At 45.8% G+C, this 15,795-nt stretch overlaps 1 protein-coding gene across 1 annotated transcript in view; it reads right to left on the bottom strand.

The window, feature by feature from the left end:
- LOC146784075 (uncharacterized) overlaps nt 1-15,453 on the bottom strand; it is a 198,520-nt gene extending 183,067 nt beyond the window's left edge. The window contains exon 1 of the mRNA XM_085633889.1: nt 15,265-15,453. Coding sequence (XP_085490015.1) covers nt 15,265-15,276 — 12 coding nt within the window. The 5' untranslated portion in view covers nt 15,277-15,453. The remainder of the gene's footprint in view (nt 1-15,264) is intronic.
- Nucleotides 15,454-15,795: the final 342 nt, after the last annotated feature.

The following is a 15,795-nucleotide window of genomic DNA, read 5'->3' as shown; positions in this document are numbered from 1 at the left end:
GATGCTTGATTCTCGTCACGATTGAAAAAATGCTGAGTTTAAGACGGGCGTCTACAGAGCCTTCCCCCCCTGGATGAAGGGAGAAGGCTGTGTCCTTTTCAAAGAAACATTGTTTCTCGGTTCAGCCTCGGCCTTTACTGCAGGTATAATTAGACATCTGATCACCATAATTCACAATGAGCACGTGCTGTTAAAACTGAATATCTTTTAGACGTTGACTCTCACATCCCAGAGCGAATTCTGCTTCTTGTCTGCAGTCTGCGCCCGCATTCTGCATTTTGTAACTGTTCCAAGGAACTCCAGAGATTTACGAGTTCCTCAAAGGTCTGGCTCAGACGGCACGTGACCAGGGAAAGCGAAGAGAGAAAGATACAGATGTCAGCCTGAGGAGAGCAGCAAGCACTGACACAACCAACAAACAGAGGATGACCGTGGCAATCATTAACATAATCAACGAGACAGCTTTAGTATTGAGAACAGGGACATCTTAAGGATTTCAGGGGCCCCAGGCCAAAGGTATTTTGGGGGCCCCTGTTCGTAATAGCTTTGCATTTATCATCCCGTTTCAGCTCTTTTACGCCCTTGTTCGCCAGTGCACAGGCACACTGGCTCAAATTCTAAATCTGTTTGCATTTAATATTCATGGCTAGTGACGTATTTTTTCAAAAATATAACTGCAGTAGCCGCTCCCTAATATTGTTGCAAATAATCTTTGTGAACCCCCCATCCATTTATAATAGGTGAGGTCCTGTTTTGGTGAGAGGTCCTGTTTTGATCCAAAACAAGCTTTTTGTATGGATGTTGATGGTCATATAACTCGCATTAAAAATAAATTAAATGAAAACAGTATTACAACAATTTGTATAAGAACTGTTCAAGGTCATCAGGGCACGGCTCTAAAGAACAGAGCTGGCTCTACCAGGGGCCCCCTGAAAGGCTGGGGCCCTGGGCCAGGGCCCACTTTGCCCATGTCTTAAGAAGTCTATTAGTATTATTTCGTAAAAAATGCTGAAGTTCTCACCAATTGCTATTATTTGTTCATGTTATCTCTGCTCACTGAATCTGAAAGCGCCTTGGCACTCGAAAAAATCCTTTGCAAGAATAGCTTGCTACGAGAAACTGGGTACAATGCCATTACAGTTGAACACGTTTTGCGCCCCTCATATGATCTCCACCTTGAACCTGCTTGTTTCTGGGTGATCATTGCTTCTGTTATAGGTGCACATGTGACCCTTGCCCGGCTCAGGGAGCTTGTGTCCAAGGCAGGAGTGAGGGATCCCCTTTTCAGTCTGCTCGGTCACTCACAGATTCTGCCTTCACCACTACTGTGGTTAGGACAAATACTGGGCCTGTAGCACAGGCTTCTACTTTTGACTACATTGTTTGATCGTTGGACAATCATTTCATCTCCATGTGCCCCAGCCCCTACCTTTCAGAGCGTCTGCAGTGAAGCACGACAAAGATACCTGAACAGGTCCATTCCCCTGTCAGTCTCAACTAGAGAGGACAAGGACTGTATGGGCACGAGGATTCGCTTATTCCAAAACTTCTGAAACAAGGTGAGGGGGACTAACCGTACTTTCAGCAGAGTTTTTATATTTTAGCCAGCAACATGGCTCAAATATGGCAGAAGACGAGTTCAAATCCTGGCAAGGCCAACTTAGCCTTTTATCCTTTCAAGGCCCATAAATTGGGCAACATTAACACTTGTTATGTTATTCACAGTGCGGAGAAACTATGAAGACTGAGGTATGAACCAATATTTAAACAAGTTATATTATTAAAGTTTTAAAGACACATTCCATTATTTTCTCAGTTGGGCTATCATTTGAATGGGACAGTTCAAGCACTTTTCAAGAGGACATGTACACTTTTCATGGGACAGTGCCAGTTCTTCTCTACTGACACAGTAACACAATGTCCCTGTTCGTCTCATTCTTTGTCTTCTAAATGCACAGTACCAGCGCTTCTCAGTAGCCTTTAGTAGCACTTCTCAGAAGGGCTTCTATACTTTTAATAATGTAGTACTTGCGCCTGTTGAAAATCAAAAGCTGAGCCTTCAGGTATTGAATAGAATATTAACCCATTTCTAATATAATGCTTGATATAGTGCTTGATGCTTTCAATCAATCAATCAGGGGTTTGTGGAGTGCTAGCTACTCACCCGGAACGGGTCTCAAGGCGCTGATGGAGGGGGGCAGGGAGTTTGGGGGGTCCGCAGATCCTGGAGTTTTGCTGAGTCCCATCGCAGAGCCAGGTCTTAAGGTCCTTTAGGAACTTGGATAGCGATGCAGTCTGCCAGAGGTGTGGAAAGAGGGAATTCCAAGCCTTGGCCGCGAGGAGGGAGAAGGAGCGCCCTCCTGTTCTGCTTTTCTTGTTGAGAGGTACTGCTGCGAGGAAGAGCTGGGCCGAGCGGAGAGAGCGCTGGGGCGCGTGGAACACGAGGCTGTGGTTCAGGTTGGCTGGTCCGGTGTTGTGGCGGGCCTTGTGTGCGTGGGTGAGAAGCTTGAAGGTGACGCTTTACCTCTGTCTTTTCTTAGTGAAGTAACTACCAGGTGTTACTATTAGCCATTTCAATATTACCCAATTTACAAACATCCGAAGAATGAAAAACGTTAACAATTGCCCTAATGAAAGGGACATGTAGTCAGACAACTCTCAGTCACACAGCTTTCCTGACCCCTCCCATGCCTGAGAAGGGTGAGCCATTTTCAGTATTCTGCAGGTACTGCTGCGAGGAAGAGCTGGGCCGAGCGGAGAGAGCGCTGGGGCGCGTGGAACTTCAGGTCTTCACACAGTGTCTAGTCAGCTTCCTATTCCTTTATTCAGCAGGGTTACTCATAGTACGGCCTGCGGGCCGCCAGCGGCCCGGCAAGCCTTCCTCGGCGGCCCGCGGACCTTGCAGACATCCTACATGTGTTTTTAAAAAAATTAAATAGTGTTAGCAGCCCGGACTCTGAGACTCTGCTCTGTGGGGCCGGGGCATTCCAGTGATTGTCAAAGTGGAGATGCAGGGGCCTAAGAGGTGAAATACAACAAAGTTTTAGTAACATGTAAATGATCTTTTAAAGACCTGTGAAGTACTTGGTGCGGGCTGTGTGTGAGTGCTCGGAAGCTGTCTCAGTGTGGCAGGGTGAGATGACGGAGTGAGGGAGAGGGAGGGAGACAAAGGTTGACAGAGGGTGACAGAGAGAGGGAGACAGAGAGGCGCAGTCTGGGGGAGACGGAGGGAGACAGAGAGAGGCAGAGAGGGAGGCAGAGAGGGAGATAGAGGGAGGGAGATGGAGGGAGGGAAACGGAGGGAGGGAGATGGAGGGTGACAGAGGGAGGGAGACAGGGAGAGAGACAGAGGGAGAGGGAGGGAGACAGAGGGAGGGAGAGAGACAGGGAGAGATAGAGGGAGGGAGGGAGACAGAGAGAGAGACGGAGGGAGGGAGACAGAGGGAGGGAGGGAGATGGAGGGAGGGAGACAGAGGGAGGGAGACAGAGGGAGATGGAGGGAGACAGAGGGAGGGAGGGAGACAGAGGGAGGGAGGGAGACGGAGAGAGACAGAGGGAGAGGGAGGGAGACAGGAAGGGAGACGGAGGGTGACGGAGGAAGGGAGACAGAGGGAGGGAGAGGGAGACAGGGAGAGAGACAGGGAGAGAGACAGAGGGAGGGAGATGGAGGGAGGGAGATGGAGGGAGACAGAGGGAGGGAGAGAGGGAGATGGAGGGAGACAGAGGGAGGGAGGGAGAGAGAGAGACGGAGGGAGACGGAGGGAGACAGAGGGAGACAGAGGGAGACAGAGGGAGACAGAGGGAGACGGAGAGAGACGGAGAGAGACGGAGGGAGACGGAGGGAGACGGAGGGAGACAGAGGGAGGGAGAGGGAGGAAGACAGAGGGAGAGAGACAGAGGGAGAGGGAGGGAGACAGGGAGGGAGACGGAGGGTCACAGAGAGAGGGAGGGAGACAGAGGGAGGGAGAGGGAGACAGAGGGAGAGAGACAGAGGGAGAGAGACAGAGGGAGAGGGAGGGAGATGGAGGGAGGGAGGGGAAGGGAGACAGAGGTAGGGAGAGAGAGAGACAGGGAGGGAGACGGATGGAGGGAGACGGAGGGAGGGAGACAGAGGGAGGGAGACAGAGGGAGACAGAGGGAGGGAGAGAGACGGAGGGAAACAGAGAGAGAGGGAGGGAATGAGACTGAGGGAGACAGGGAGGGAGGGAGACGGAGGGAGACAGAGGGGGGGAGGGAGACGGAGGGAGGGAGACGGAGGGAGACAGAGGGAGGGAGACAGAGGGAAGGAGACAGAGGGAGGGAGACAGAAGGAAGGCGACAGAGAGGGAGACAGAGAGGGAGACAGAGGGAGGAGGGTGACAGAGGGAGGGCGACAGAGGGAGGGCGACAGAGAGGGAGGAGGGAGACAGAGGGAGGAGGGAGACAGAGGGAGGAGGGACACAGAAGGAGGAGGGCGACGGAGAGAGAGAGAGAGAGAGAGAGAGAGAGAGAGAGAGAGAGAGAGAGAGAGAGAGAGAGAGAGATCTGTGTATGCTGGGTCTGGTGGCTCAGTGGACGAAGGCTGCAGGGACCTGTGTTCAACCTCATGGTCACAATTTGTTTTTGCTTTAGCCCCGCCTCTCCCCCTCTGACCCACCCCCACAAACCACACTGTAAATTTGGCCCCCGAGAGAAAGTTTGTGAGTACCCATGCTTTATTGGATAGTCTTCTAATTTTCTGGTAAGGATGGTGCAATACGAGTCGCAAGTCAGGATAACCCAAAAGCAAGAAGTAGGGGATGTGGTCTCGTACGGCTGTGTGTGCACTTGCTGACCATGCACGCACATACAATGGTGTGGTTCACCATTCTCGCAGTTCAAGAGGCTCCGCAGCCACACTGTCGCCTTACAGTGACTTCCACGTACCCCACAGCAGGACATCAGAAGCGTGTAATGACTGGGCAGACTCCTGGTTACCCAGTGGTTGGGATCCTGAAAATCTACTATTGATCTGCAGCAGAATCTGCATCCGCCGACCATCTCCCCTGCTCCGGAAGTATGCCCCTCATGCTTTGGATGAATGGCCTCTAAGAAGGTAGCTGCAAGGCAAACAGCTGCAGGCCCATGGATGGTGCCACAATACAAGGGCTGACTGGCATGGATGAAAATTGGAATAAGCGCGGTAAAGCTCAGAGCCTGAGAGAGCATCAAGCAGCATGGCACTAAATGGTTGCTTATTTTTGCTCTTCTCCCTTTTCTCTTCATATCCTCCCTTTTGTTGCAGCTGGGGTGACTGGCCCAGAAACTACTAAAAACATGGCCAGGCACATAGCTGTCCGTCTCTCAAGGATTATGCTAATTTTCCAGGCCACGGTCAAGACTTTTACAGCTAAAATGTTTCTTGGCGGTAGCACGCATAAACCTAGCCCTGGGAAGAAAAAAATATTAGAATATGAATTAACATATAGGAAAAGAGGGGGTTTCTTGGGCATAAAGCCTTAGAGCCGAAAACAAGCATTACCCACCAACTTCCCAAAATACCTCAGCAAAGTACCCAGAAAAGTTTCTTATGACTCCATAGCGAACGTGAGAAGCTCCTAGAAGCCCATCATTCAAGGGCTCTGGAGCGATAAAGAAGGGCTACACAGCTAACTCCTTCTCTGCCAGGAGATGCTGCACTGAACATTTTTCCTGGAGCATCACTGACATAATATTGGAATCAACAATATCACGTAACAGGAATATTCTGTCATAAGTATGGTTTACAAAAATATCGATTTCTTATCCTTATAATAGTAAGTACAAAAATAGTGAAAAAAAATAGTTTCACACTAATATCGTTAAAAACATACACAAATATTGCTTCTTATTATATATATAGTTTAAATTAGTAAATCTTAAATATTTTAATATATACCATTGATATAATGTTAATTAAATACATCTCACTAATATTTAATACTATATATACATGTATACTTATATACTTATATATACACAAATACTCACACACACAAGCATACATATATAAATAATAAAGATGATACAGAAACAATATTATTGATTCAAGTCCAAAACAATAAATGAATTATTGAACAAAATAAAACAATTAAAAAAACAAAATACACATTTACAAAAATATTATAAACATTTTAAATAAATAAAAATATAAACAAATACTATAAAATTACAATTATATACAAATAGTAATAAATACTATATTTAACCAATATTAGTAAATGTACTGGAGTATGGAAAAATTAGATATACTATTCCCACTCCAGTTCATGCGACAGTAGAAAAATTGTAGGACTTCGGAGGGGTTCAATATATTATTACCACTCCAAACAGCGAAACAGAAGGGAAAGCGTTGATGTTTGGAGGGATTAAATTTACTATTCCCATTCCAGTCTGTGCAACAGTAGGGAAAGCACTGGACTTCGGAAGGGTAAGATATACTATTATATCAATAAAGTGAGGGGGGGACCAGGAGCCAGTTAAGATCCTGGGCCCATGCTCCAAGCACTAGATGTGAAGTCAAAACGAGGGACACTGTTCCTGAGGAGTGGTGCAGCGTGTCACCCACTCACTAAGAAAGGGGGAAGAAGGAAGAAAGGGATCCCAGGCCTAGAACCCACTAGTAAGAGGGAAGAGCAAGTCTTGCCTCTTGTTGCCCTCACACACCCCGAAGGATGGCATGCTTTATCATCGGGCGTTTGCTCCTCGTCGGGCCGGCACTGCAATGTCCTACGGGTCCCCCGAAGGGTCACTTAAGCGGAGATCTTTTGAGAACTGCTGTTTGATGCATGCGGGTGTGTGCGGTGAGTCCTATGTGGAGGGTGTTGAAGTGCGTGCAATGGTTTAAAACTGACTGAGGGTTACCAGAAAAGGTGTGTTTAATGTGACGGTACCCTTGTCAGAGTAAAAAACCCATAGGTTAAATGTTACCCCAATAGGCGCAATATGCCCAGCTAACTAGAAGGATAAACGAGCTATAAACTAGCCAGTATTTTCAATCCTGAAAAACTTCAGTCACAGTCCATTTTCAGACTGAGCTGTTGATGGACACTCTAGAAAAGTGAAATATTATCAAAGAAAAGAGTTTGGTACTGAGGGTAGTCTGCACACAGATGTTATATTGATTTCCCAAACAGTTTAATTAAGTTCCAGTAATACATATAACTTTCATGAAATTCAAGGAACAACCAGGGATTTTATTTCTCCCTAACTGACCTAAGGACACGTCAAAACAGTAATAGGATTTAATGCTCATGTAATCGTCCCACATAAAGGCACAAAACTAGAAATGTGAAGAAAATGGAAAAATAAATACTGGAATTTAATAGGAAAGACTGGCCAACAGGAATCATCACAGTCCGGCAAAATTTAAAGATATGATTATAATAAAATACTCAGTTGAAGAGCGAATCAAGAGTTTAAGACAAAGAGAATATAACTAGGCTGCATGAGGTTGTCCAGCAACCAGGCCTTTTGGGAATTACATTTTAGATTGCCAACCAACATCTCCTCCAGATGCTGGCTGAAATCTCATGGATGAATCATTAAAAGAAATAATCAAAATCATTAATCAGGAAAATACACCTAGGCCAAGCATAGTGAAACATTTTTTTACCTCAAATTTTACAATTTCTTGTTGTAAAGAAGCACTGGCAAAACAAATAGGTTTACCCTGTAGTGAGGACATGGGATTAACTGCAGACATTGCTAAAGTTAGCGTAAGTTAGTAGATGCTTGGCAGCCATTCTGCCGCTTTTGCACGCGTTACTACATGGCTCTGTTCTAGTAAACACTCTGATTGCGCTTTTTCACATGAGAACTGTCTGCCTTTCACACATCTAGCTGTACACTGTGCTCCTCGTCTGCACAGCGTGTTCAAGGTCGAAAACCAATGTATGCTGTTGATTCACTTTGGTCAGTCCCGCGCCCATAGACATAACATAGAACACAGCTGCACTACTGAAACTCGGGTGCCTTTAATATGGCATTGTATGTGTGTAGAAGCACTTGGAGGAAATCATTCCAACGAAGAAGAGCTGTCTTTGTCCGGAGATGTAAATCTTTGCATCTAACTTGGAGGTATGGGGTACCCCTGACAAAGCCCAGAGGTCTTCTATAATTATAATAAACTAGCCCTTAGCACGGGGAGGGTGGTAGGGTGCTGTAGTCCTGTTTCCACTGTCATTATAATATGGTTTCCCCTTGTGTGCTCTATGGAATTGTAACAATGCTGATTATATTGTTCTGCATTTTGCTGCTAGTATTGGCTCGTGTACTGCGTTATAGAGCAAGTTCGTTAAAATAAACATTTTAAACTATACAGCGTCTATATTTACTCATGTTGTGGACAAGTATGAGTGTTTGAACGAAAGAGTGTTCTTGTTCCCACGATTCCTGAGAGGGTCGAAGTGACATGTTCTAGGATGTCTAATCATTGGTAGCTTCGCTGTAGTACGGGGAACAAATGAGACACTATAGCTAGTCGGATTGGGGTTCTGGGCACCAAGGTGGGTTTTTTGGTACACCACTACACACCGAGGTCCTGGTTTACTGTGCATAGTTCTGTGTGTGTGCAGAATCCCTGCAACATCCTTATGCAAGATCTATTGGCTTTGTCAATGTTTTTTCAGACATGTTGCACAGCAGGGCAAGCTGCAATTGCTTGCCACATAAGTAGGGCCCCCTCGGCGAAGTGGTATGATCAAATGTCTGCATTTTTCCTCAACAAAATACAGGAGATCCAGAATAGTTTATTGGTAACTAAGGCCTTGGAAGTGGATGATCGTAGCCTTGGTCAATATTTCAACGCCGCATCCTGTTTGCTTTCAGAGTTTAACACTGTCTCCCTAGAATAATCCAGATCTGTTATTTTAAATCACAAATCTGGTTCTCCTTCTGATCCCTGTCCCCCTTCTCTCCTGGGTTTGGTTGTTGATGTTATCAATCCCTTCTTAAGCTGTCTGCTTAACAAGTCCCTTAGCCGCAGCAACTGTACCTATATGCTGGAACAGGGCTAAAGTCGTCCCTCTTCTTAAAAAAAAAACAAGTGCAGATCCTGAAGTCTGCAACTACAGGCCTATCTCACTTCCCCTGCGCCTTCAAAGCTATTGGAAAAAATTGTGAACCGTCAGCTTTCCAGCTACATTGAGACCAGCATGTTAGTACATCCCAGCCAATCAGGTTTTAGGCCAAGGTTCAGTACAGAGACGGTTCTGTGTGAGGTCTCTGAACTGATTAAAAGCACCAAAGACGTGGGTGGTAGGGCTGTCTTGGTATTGCTGGACCTGTCAGCAGCATTTGACACAATTCGACATGCCAGGCTGCTTGCCCGCTTTCATGAGATTGGCATTAGGGACACTACCTGGAAGTGGATTAAATCATTTTTTGAAGAGAGGAGCCAAGAATTGTGGCTACCCTCTTTGTCTTTGGGTAGCCAAAGGGTCTCTGTAGGGGTTCCTCAGGGCTCTGCCCTTAGCCTCACCATGTTTAATATTTACATGTCTCCCCTGGCTGAGGTGGTGGAATAGTTTGGTGCTAAAATTTCCTGTAAGGATGATACGCAGATCATCTTTTCCTTTGGCAAGGGGTGCCAATTGAACAGGATGCTATTCAACCTTGTCTTTCTGCAGCCTTTCGTTTGATGAACTGTAACCCACTGAAGTGCAATACCGAAAAGACTGAGGTGCTCAGTGTTGGAAACAATTTGGACCTCAATCTGGAAGTCCACTGGCCTGTAGGGGCTTCTCATCCACAGGTACCACCAGTGGTATGCTTCATCATTGGACCCTCACTCAGACACTGTACATGAATAGGTGGGCTCGACATGTTTGTAAGTGGAGCTCTTACAGTGGTAGCAGTGAGTGAAGGCAGGGTTGAGTGAGTGTGTTAAAATAGCCGTTAAAATAGCCTTGAAAACCTTTGCAACAAATGTATTGTTCTGGGATCTGGAGCTAGGTTAAAATAGATCAGTGTGATGCCTTTAGGAATTAATGTTCCCAAGCATCCAATAGGTCGACATGTTTCAGCCTTTATATAGCCTGCGAAGGGTCAGTAGGCTTTCCTCAGGATCTCGTTTTTACCCTGCTTTTTGCGATTACTAATCTTCTGTGCAATTAAATAGTAAAAAAAAACATGCACATAACCATACAGAACATATTTATCTGATCTTTTCCTTTTAAATGACTTGTTTTTACAACAGACACCATAGGGGAACCAAGGGGGGACGACCTCTGTAGTCACACATGCATGCAGGGGCACAGGGAGATGCTACAAACATGAGCAGACGCATACTCTTGATGAATGTGTGACTACAGTCTGTGGGGGACATTTGAGATTAAGGCAAAAGCCTATAATAGCTTAGTCCGCACTTGTTTCCCTCCACCATCTGTACCAAGCCCAACTCAACATTTCCAATCACCATCTTCTTCCTTGGAAGTTGAAAAATAAGTTGTGTGTGATCCTCTGTAAAATGTTTTAAAGGTTGCACGCCTTTCCGCCTTTTTCGGTCTTCTCTCCATTCACTCAGTATTTTTGTTCTATATGATCACTCCTTGCTTCGCTTCTCGCTCCCCTTCATATTTTCCATGAAATGCTATCCCTTCCAAAAAAAAACTGTAATATTTTTACACCTGCCTCCATCCTGCAGAAGGTACCCCCTCGTTGACCTTCCTGGTGTTACACTACTTTCCTTGCTGCTCAGTGCAGATCATTACATTATTTACAATGTGCCAGAAAATGTCTCCTTTTTAGGTCTCGCCTAGCTATCGCGTAAGCGATCGCTCTGCGAGACTATAGTAAGGGGCTCCCAAAAGTGCTCCCAAAAGCGGACTGCATGGCGAGCACGCGCACAATCACGTGCATCGTGCCGCCATGCAATCCGTTTGGCATCCTACTTCAAAGGGTCCGCTCCCCCGCCTGGAATGCGCTCCCCCGCCCCCGCCAAGCGCGCGCGCCACGCTCCGCCGGGCTTGTCTTGTTATGGGCTTCTCAGCGACACTCTTCTCGGCCTCTGTCGGTAATCGATGGTGTTTTACAACCACTGAGGCCTGTCGCTGGCTAGCATGAAATGTAATATTCTTGCGTGAAGTGGTTCAGGCATCATAGTTTTTTTTAACAGTACAGCACTAAAAAGCTTTCCTTTTTATGGCGTTTAAACACAATCTATCACCTCTTTTGTGCCACCGCCTCATTTCCTTTAGCTCACATTCTTTTGCGTGAGGAGACCAAAAAACAAGCTTGCAGATATGCGGCATATATGTGGTAAAGTGAGCGAACGTGGTGGCGGCTCTTTTGTGGTATATATAATAATTCTAGCTGCCACCACATCTATGCATGCTACAAGAGTTGTGGAACACGAAAGATCTGCAGAAGGATTACAGAGCAGGATATCTGCATTGTTTACCACATCTTGTCTCTTACCACATATTGCACAGGTAATTTAGCGCGAGGATGCGTCTTTCATGGAAGAGCAATCATTTGCAGATGTTCGTGTTCTGGTAGGAGAATCTACCGTAGCGTGACACCTTTCCTAGGGTGTGTTGTTTTTTTCAAACTTTGGTTGATAAAGTGAATGCCAGCCAGGCCTTAAATAAATCTGAAGGGGCAGATGTGTGCTGCAATTACTACTTCTGGCTAAAGTATGTTCGAGAATTCTGTTGCAGTACAAATATTCTCCTATAACGTCACACAGTATGTATTTTTTGCCACCGCGTTTTCATGGTCTGGCATGGTCTGGAGACCTGCAATTAAGGTGGACACCCACAATGCTGAGCATGGCCCTCCATGTTGAGTGGAGACGTCCAGGGCATCAGGAAGACTGCTACGCAATCTGCGCAATCTGCTTAGTCTTGTTGTTTTAAGATATATCCTCCAGCTCTCCCACCTCTTCCCTGGGTAGTGGTGGTACCTGTACCCAGGGCCACTGGAATTATATGATTGTGCGACTGCAGTGATTTTCACATAGTTTAAGATTTTCCTCATAAATTATCAATCTGCCGCATAATCTGCATATTTTAGCAAAAAAATTGTTATAAGCACAAACGGTCCAAAAGTTACTAAAATTGCAGTGACACGTGCTGCCACGTATTGGAAGACCCTTTGCAAAGCTGGACTGGTCACCTTGCTGTTGCTTATTGCTACTGGTAATAACGAAGTGCGACCAATGCCTAGACAGTTTTACCAAGTTTAAAAATGACGAAATAAAGAAGTAATACGATTGCAAAATGTGCCACATAATGTATCTTTTCTTGCTGGATATTATACTCAACCCTGCCGCATAATTTAGCCTTCTCCTGGCGTAAATTTCCAGTGGCCCTGCTTATACCTTGTTTGTCACACCAGGATTCACAGGCTTTCTTTAAATTAGTTTTGCTTGCAGTCCTGAAAGGTGGTTCTCCCCAAACTGGATCATGCACACAAAGGCCTGAAGGTTCCTGGGATTGGAGATGACATTTTTGCTTGGTTTCATCCACATTTCAAGATTTTGACGTCGTCTGCCTGATGTGATGATCCTTTCACTGAGAAAAAAAAAACCCGGCCAATTTGTCTTCGGGATTTTGCAGGGCGAAGTTGCTAAAAAACAAAGGGGCATATTATCAAGAAACGACGTTAAAATTATCGCCGCTTTAGCGGCAGAAAACTGCCGCCAAAGCGGCGATAATGGGCATGATAATATGCCTTTGAGAATTCCCATAGAAGCCCATGTTCTGGTGTCAACATGGGCTTCTATTGGAATTCTCTGCTGCATATTATCAAGCCCATTATCACCGCTTTAACGGCAGTTTTCTGCCGCTAAAGCGGCGATAATGTTAACGCTGTGCTTGATAATATGCCCCAAAATTAGGCGGTAGCTTCTTGCAGAAAGAGAGGTCAGCTCATTGTGCCACCATTTGTGCACATCGTTAAATGGTTACCATCCGCTGACATTCCTCATTTTGTTTTGCTAGTGGGCTTTCAATGCCGAGGTCAAGCCAGGAGGCTGAGCTCCATAACCTGTGCTTGAGACATCCAGACAGATCTCTTTTTGTTTCACGGCCCGCAGTGTGAATTTTTCTTCCTTGCAGATGCAGGGTGGGTGGTTGCCGCTAAAGCGGCGATAATGTTAACGCTGTGCTTGATAATATGCCCCAAAATTAGGCGGTAGCTTCTTGCAGAAAGAGAGGTCAGCTCATTGTGCCACCATTTGTGCACATCGTTAAATGGTTACCATCCGCTGACATTCCTCATTTTGTTTTGCTAGTGGGCTTTCAATGCCGAGGTCAAGCCAGGAGGCTGAGCTCCATAACCTGTGCTTGAGACATCCAGACAGATCTCTTTTTGTTTCACGGCCCGCAGTGTGAATTTTTCTTCCTTGCAGATGCAGGGTGGGTGGTTGCCAGCTTATTATACATTGAACTCCTTCACGAAGGACATGAGGAACAAAGCGCTTAGACACGCGAAAAATAAAGGAAGATTTCCGCTGACAACCACTATGGCTGCTGGTTGGGGAGCTAGCGGAGGCATTGGGGCTCCCTCCATTACCCCAGGGATACATTTAGTGGTTGCCTGGGCGCCCACGGAAAATTTACAATGCCCCCTGTCAACACCCATTAAAGGCCCATGGCTCTCCCTATGGCCCCAAAGTTAATTTAAAGTTTGGGTGTCCCAGGTGAGATGGTGGTCACCCTAAAATTTAAAAAGAGCACACGAAAGAGAATCAATAAATGAGCAGCAGGAGACGCTCTGTTGTTATTCCTTACTCCAGGAAGGAGTGCCCCATACTACCCTGCAAGTGCTTTTTAGTTATATATTTTTTTAATCCTGTTGGTCTCCTAGAAGGGGCAAGGGCCCCATATGGCATTTTATGTTGTGGAGTGCTAAAAGAAGTGCAGCAGCCCAACAGCAAAATACAAAAAAAAACTCTCTCTCTCTCGTTCTCTCTCCCCTTGGTCATTGAATTTAAACAAGCATTGGCATAGCCAATAGGTCTCGCTTTTGGGACCTTATAAGTATTTAGTTATGCAGCACAATATCCTTGGTGCAACAACATCAACTGTTGCATGGCTAAACACTTATAAGGTCCCAAAAGCGAGACCTATTGGCTATGCCAATGCTTGTTACCTTCATATAGGGAATGGTTCAGTCTTTGACCCGTTCCACAGACATGCCCCTTCTATCAGTTGGATGTCTCTTCTATGTTTATGGCCTGTGGAATGTATCCCTCGCTATCGTGCATTGGTAGAATATTCTTTCTATTGCGCCCTTTTGGGGGGATGTTCCCCATGCTTTGCACTGAGGCCAAGAGAACTGTACTTGATCATCGAAGCATGTATTTTGGCTTTACTCATAAAACTTGGAAAACTCTAGCTATAAAGAAAAATAAATAAAAGATACAGAAATCTAATAGATGGTCATGCATAATATGCATTACATAGGTACAATATATAATTACTGAACTAAATCACATAATGTGGATATAAATATACTTTAAGGATGCCTCACTCAACAGTTTCCCTCATCCTCGGTAAATTATTCTTCTTAACCTGCTCGTGCCATATGGTGTGCTCTTTAAATGGTCCCAATAAGCACATTATTGCATTGTATCCCGTCGGGTGGTATGGTGTGTCCACTGCTCTCTATATTTGAAATATGCCACTGTCCAGCTCCAGTCTAGAGGGGTTTGAAGTGTTATAAATGAAAGACAGTTTTGAACAAATGACCATAACAGCGCACATAACACTACAGCACAATGTTTTAAAATGATCAGCTAACGCGTTCATGGCTGGTTATCCAGCATGGAAAAACTTCCCCCTTGCCATCAGCACATCAGGAAATAACACCATGCCATCAAGATATGTCAATTAGCCACAAGCGTCAAACGTTACATACTCTTCCCTTGCACTACGGTATAGTCTGTCCAATGACCCCTAAATGAAATGTGTGGACTGTTCCACAGCTGCCCACCACTCCGTTTGACCCCTGCACTTGGAATCCTTTGTACAGTTCGCTTCTTCTCCGTGGAATGTACCCTGCTGTAACCGTTCACCTAGGATCAATGCATAGCGTGCCCCACAGTAGCTGAAATCCCACCGTTGGTCATCTACAAATGCCATAATCTACCCACTGACTGGTACAGGGTCCCTTACAACCAGTCTCTCCAAGAACGTTCCATATCCACGTAATTAATACTGTGCGCTGAGCGGACACAGTAATTCCCCCAGAGTGCACTGCGCCACCTCCGGGCAGGTAAACAAGGAGCTGTACTGTGAAACAACCCATGTAAATACTCACGATGAAGGTCATGGCTGTGCCCCGTCACGCCTACCACTGACAGCCCGCACCTATCCACGTGCCCCGCCTCCTCTCCGAAGGGGAGGGACAGGGGTCAGGTTGAGTCGCGATATAAAAGGCCGAAAAGGTTCGGTAACTTCCGGAATTCCTCGGAACACTGGCTCACCGAGGTCCGGCTCTGCTCGCAGCAACTCGGTGAAATGGGCGGGACCGAATGGAAACGATTGCCACCGTTCATAAAGGGGCGGAGCCATTTACGCTGAGCACGGGCATTCTACCAAAGAATTAATGTGAGCTACCAAAACACTACATTTGTTGCTATATTTTTCATACGTGCCAGCATTTTGCCACTAGAAAGAGAGATTTAAAAAAAAATATTCAGAAGAAGGAGTTCTTTTTCCCACTGACATATATTGAAGCAAAAATCAATTTTAAGAGGGAGGCAGAGAAAAAAAAGCCATTCTTGGCTTTGAGAATCGTGAGTCTCAAATCTGAATCGGGTCCGTTTGCATATTTGATTTTTGGTTATAA

The sequence above is a fragment of the Triturus cristatus genome, chromosome 11, assembly GCF_964204655.1.
Source record: "Triturus cristatus chromosome 11, aTriCri1.1, whole genome shotgun sequence".
Lineage (NCBI taxonomy): Eukaryota > Metazoa > Chordata > Amphibia > Caudata > Salamandridae > Triturus > Triturus cristatus.
The sequence above is the reverse complement of the archived record's forward strand: the minus strand, read 5'-3'. Positions and strand labels throughout refer to the sequence as shown.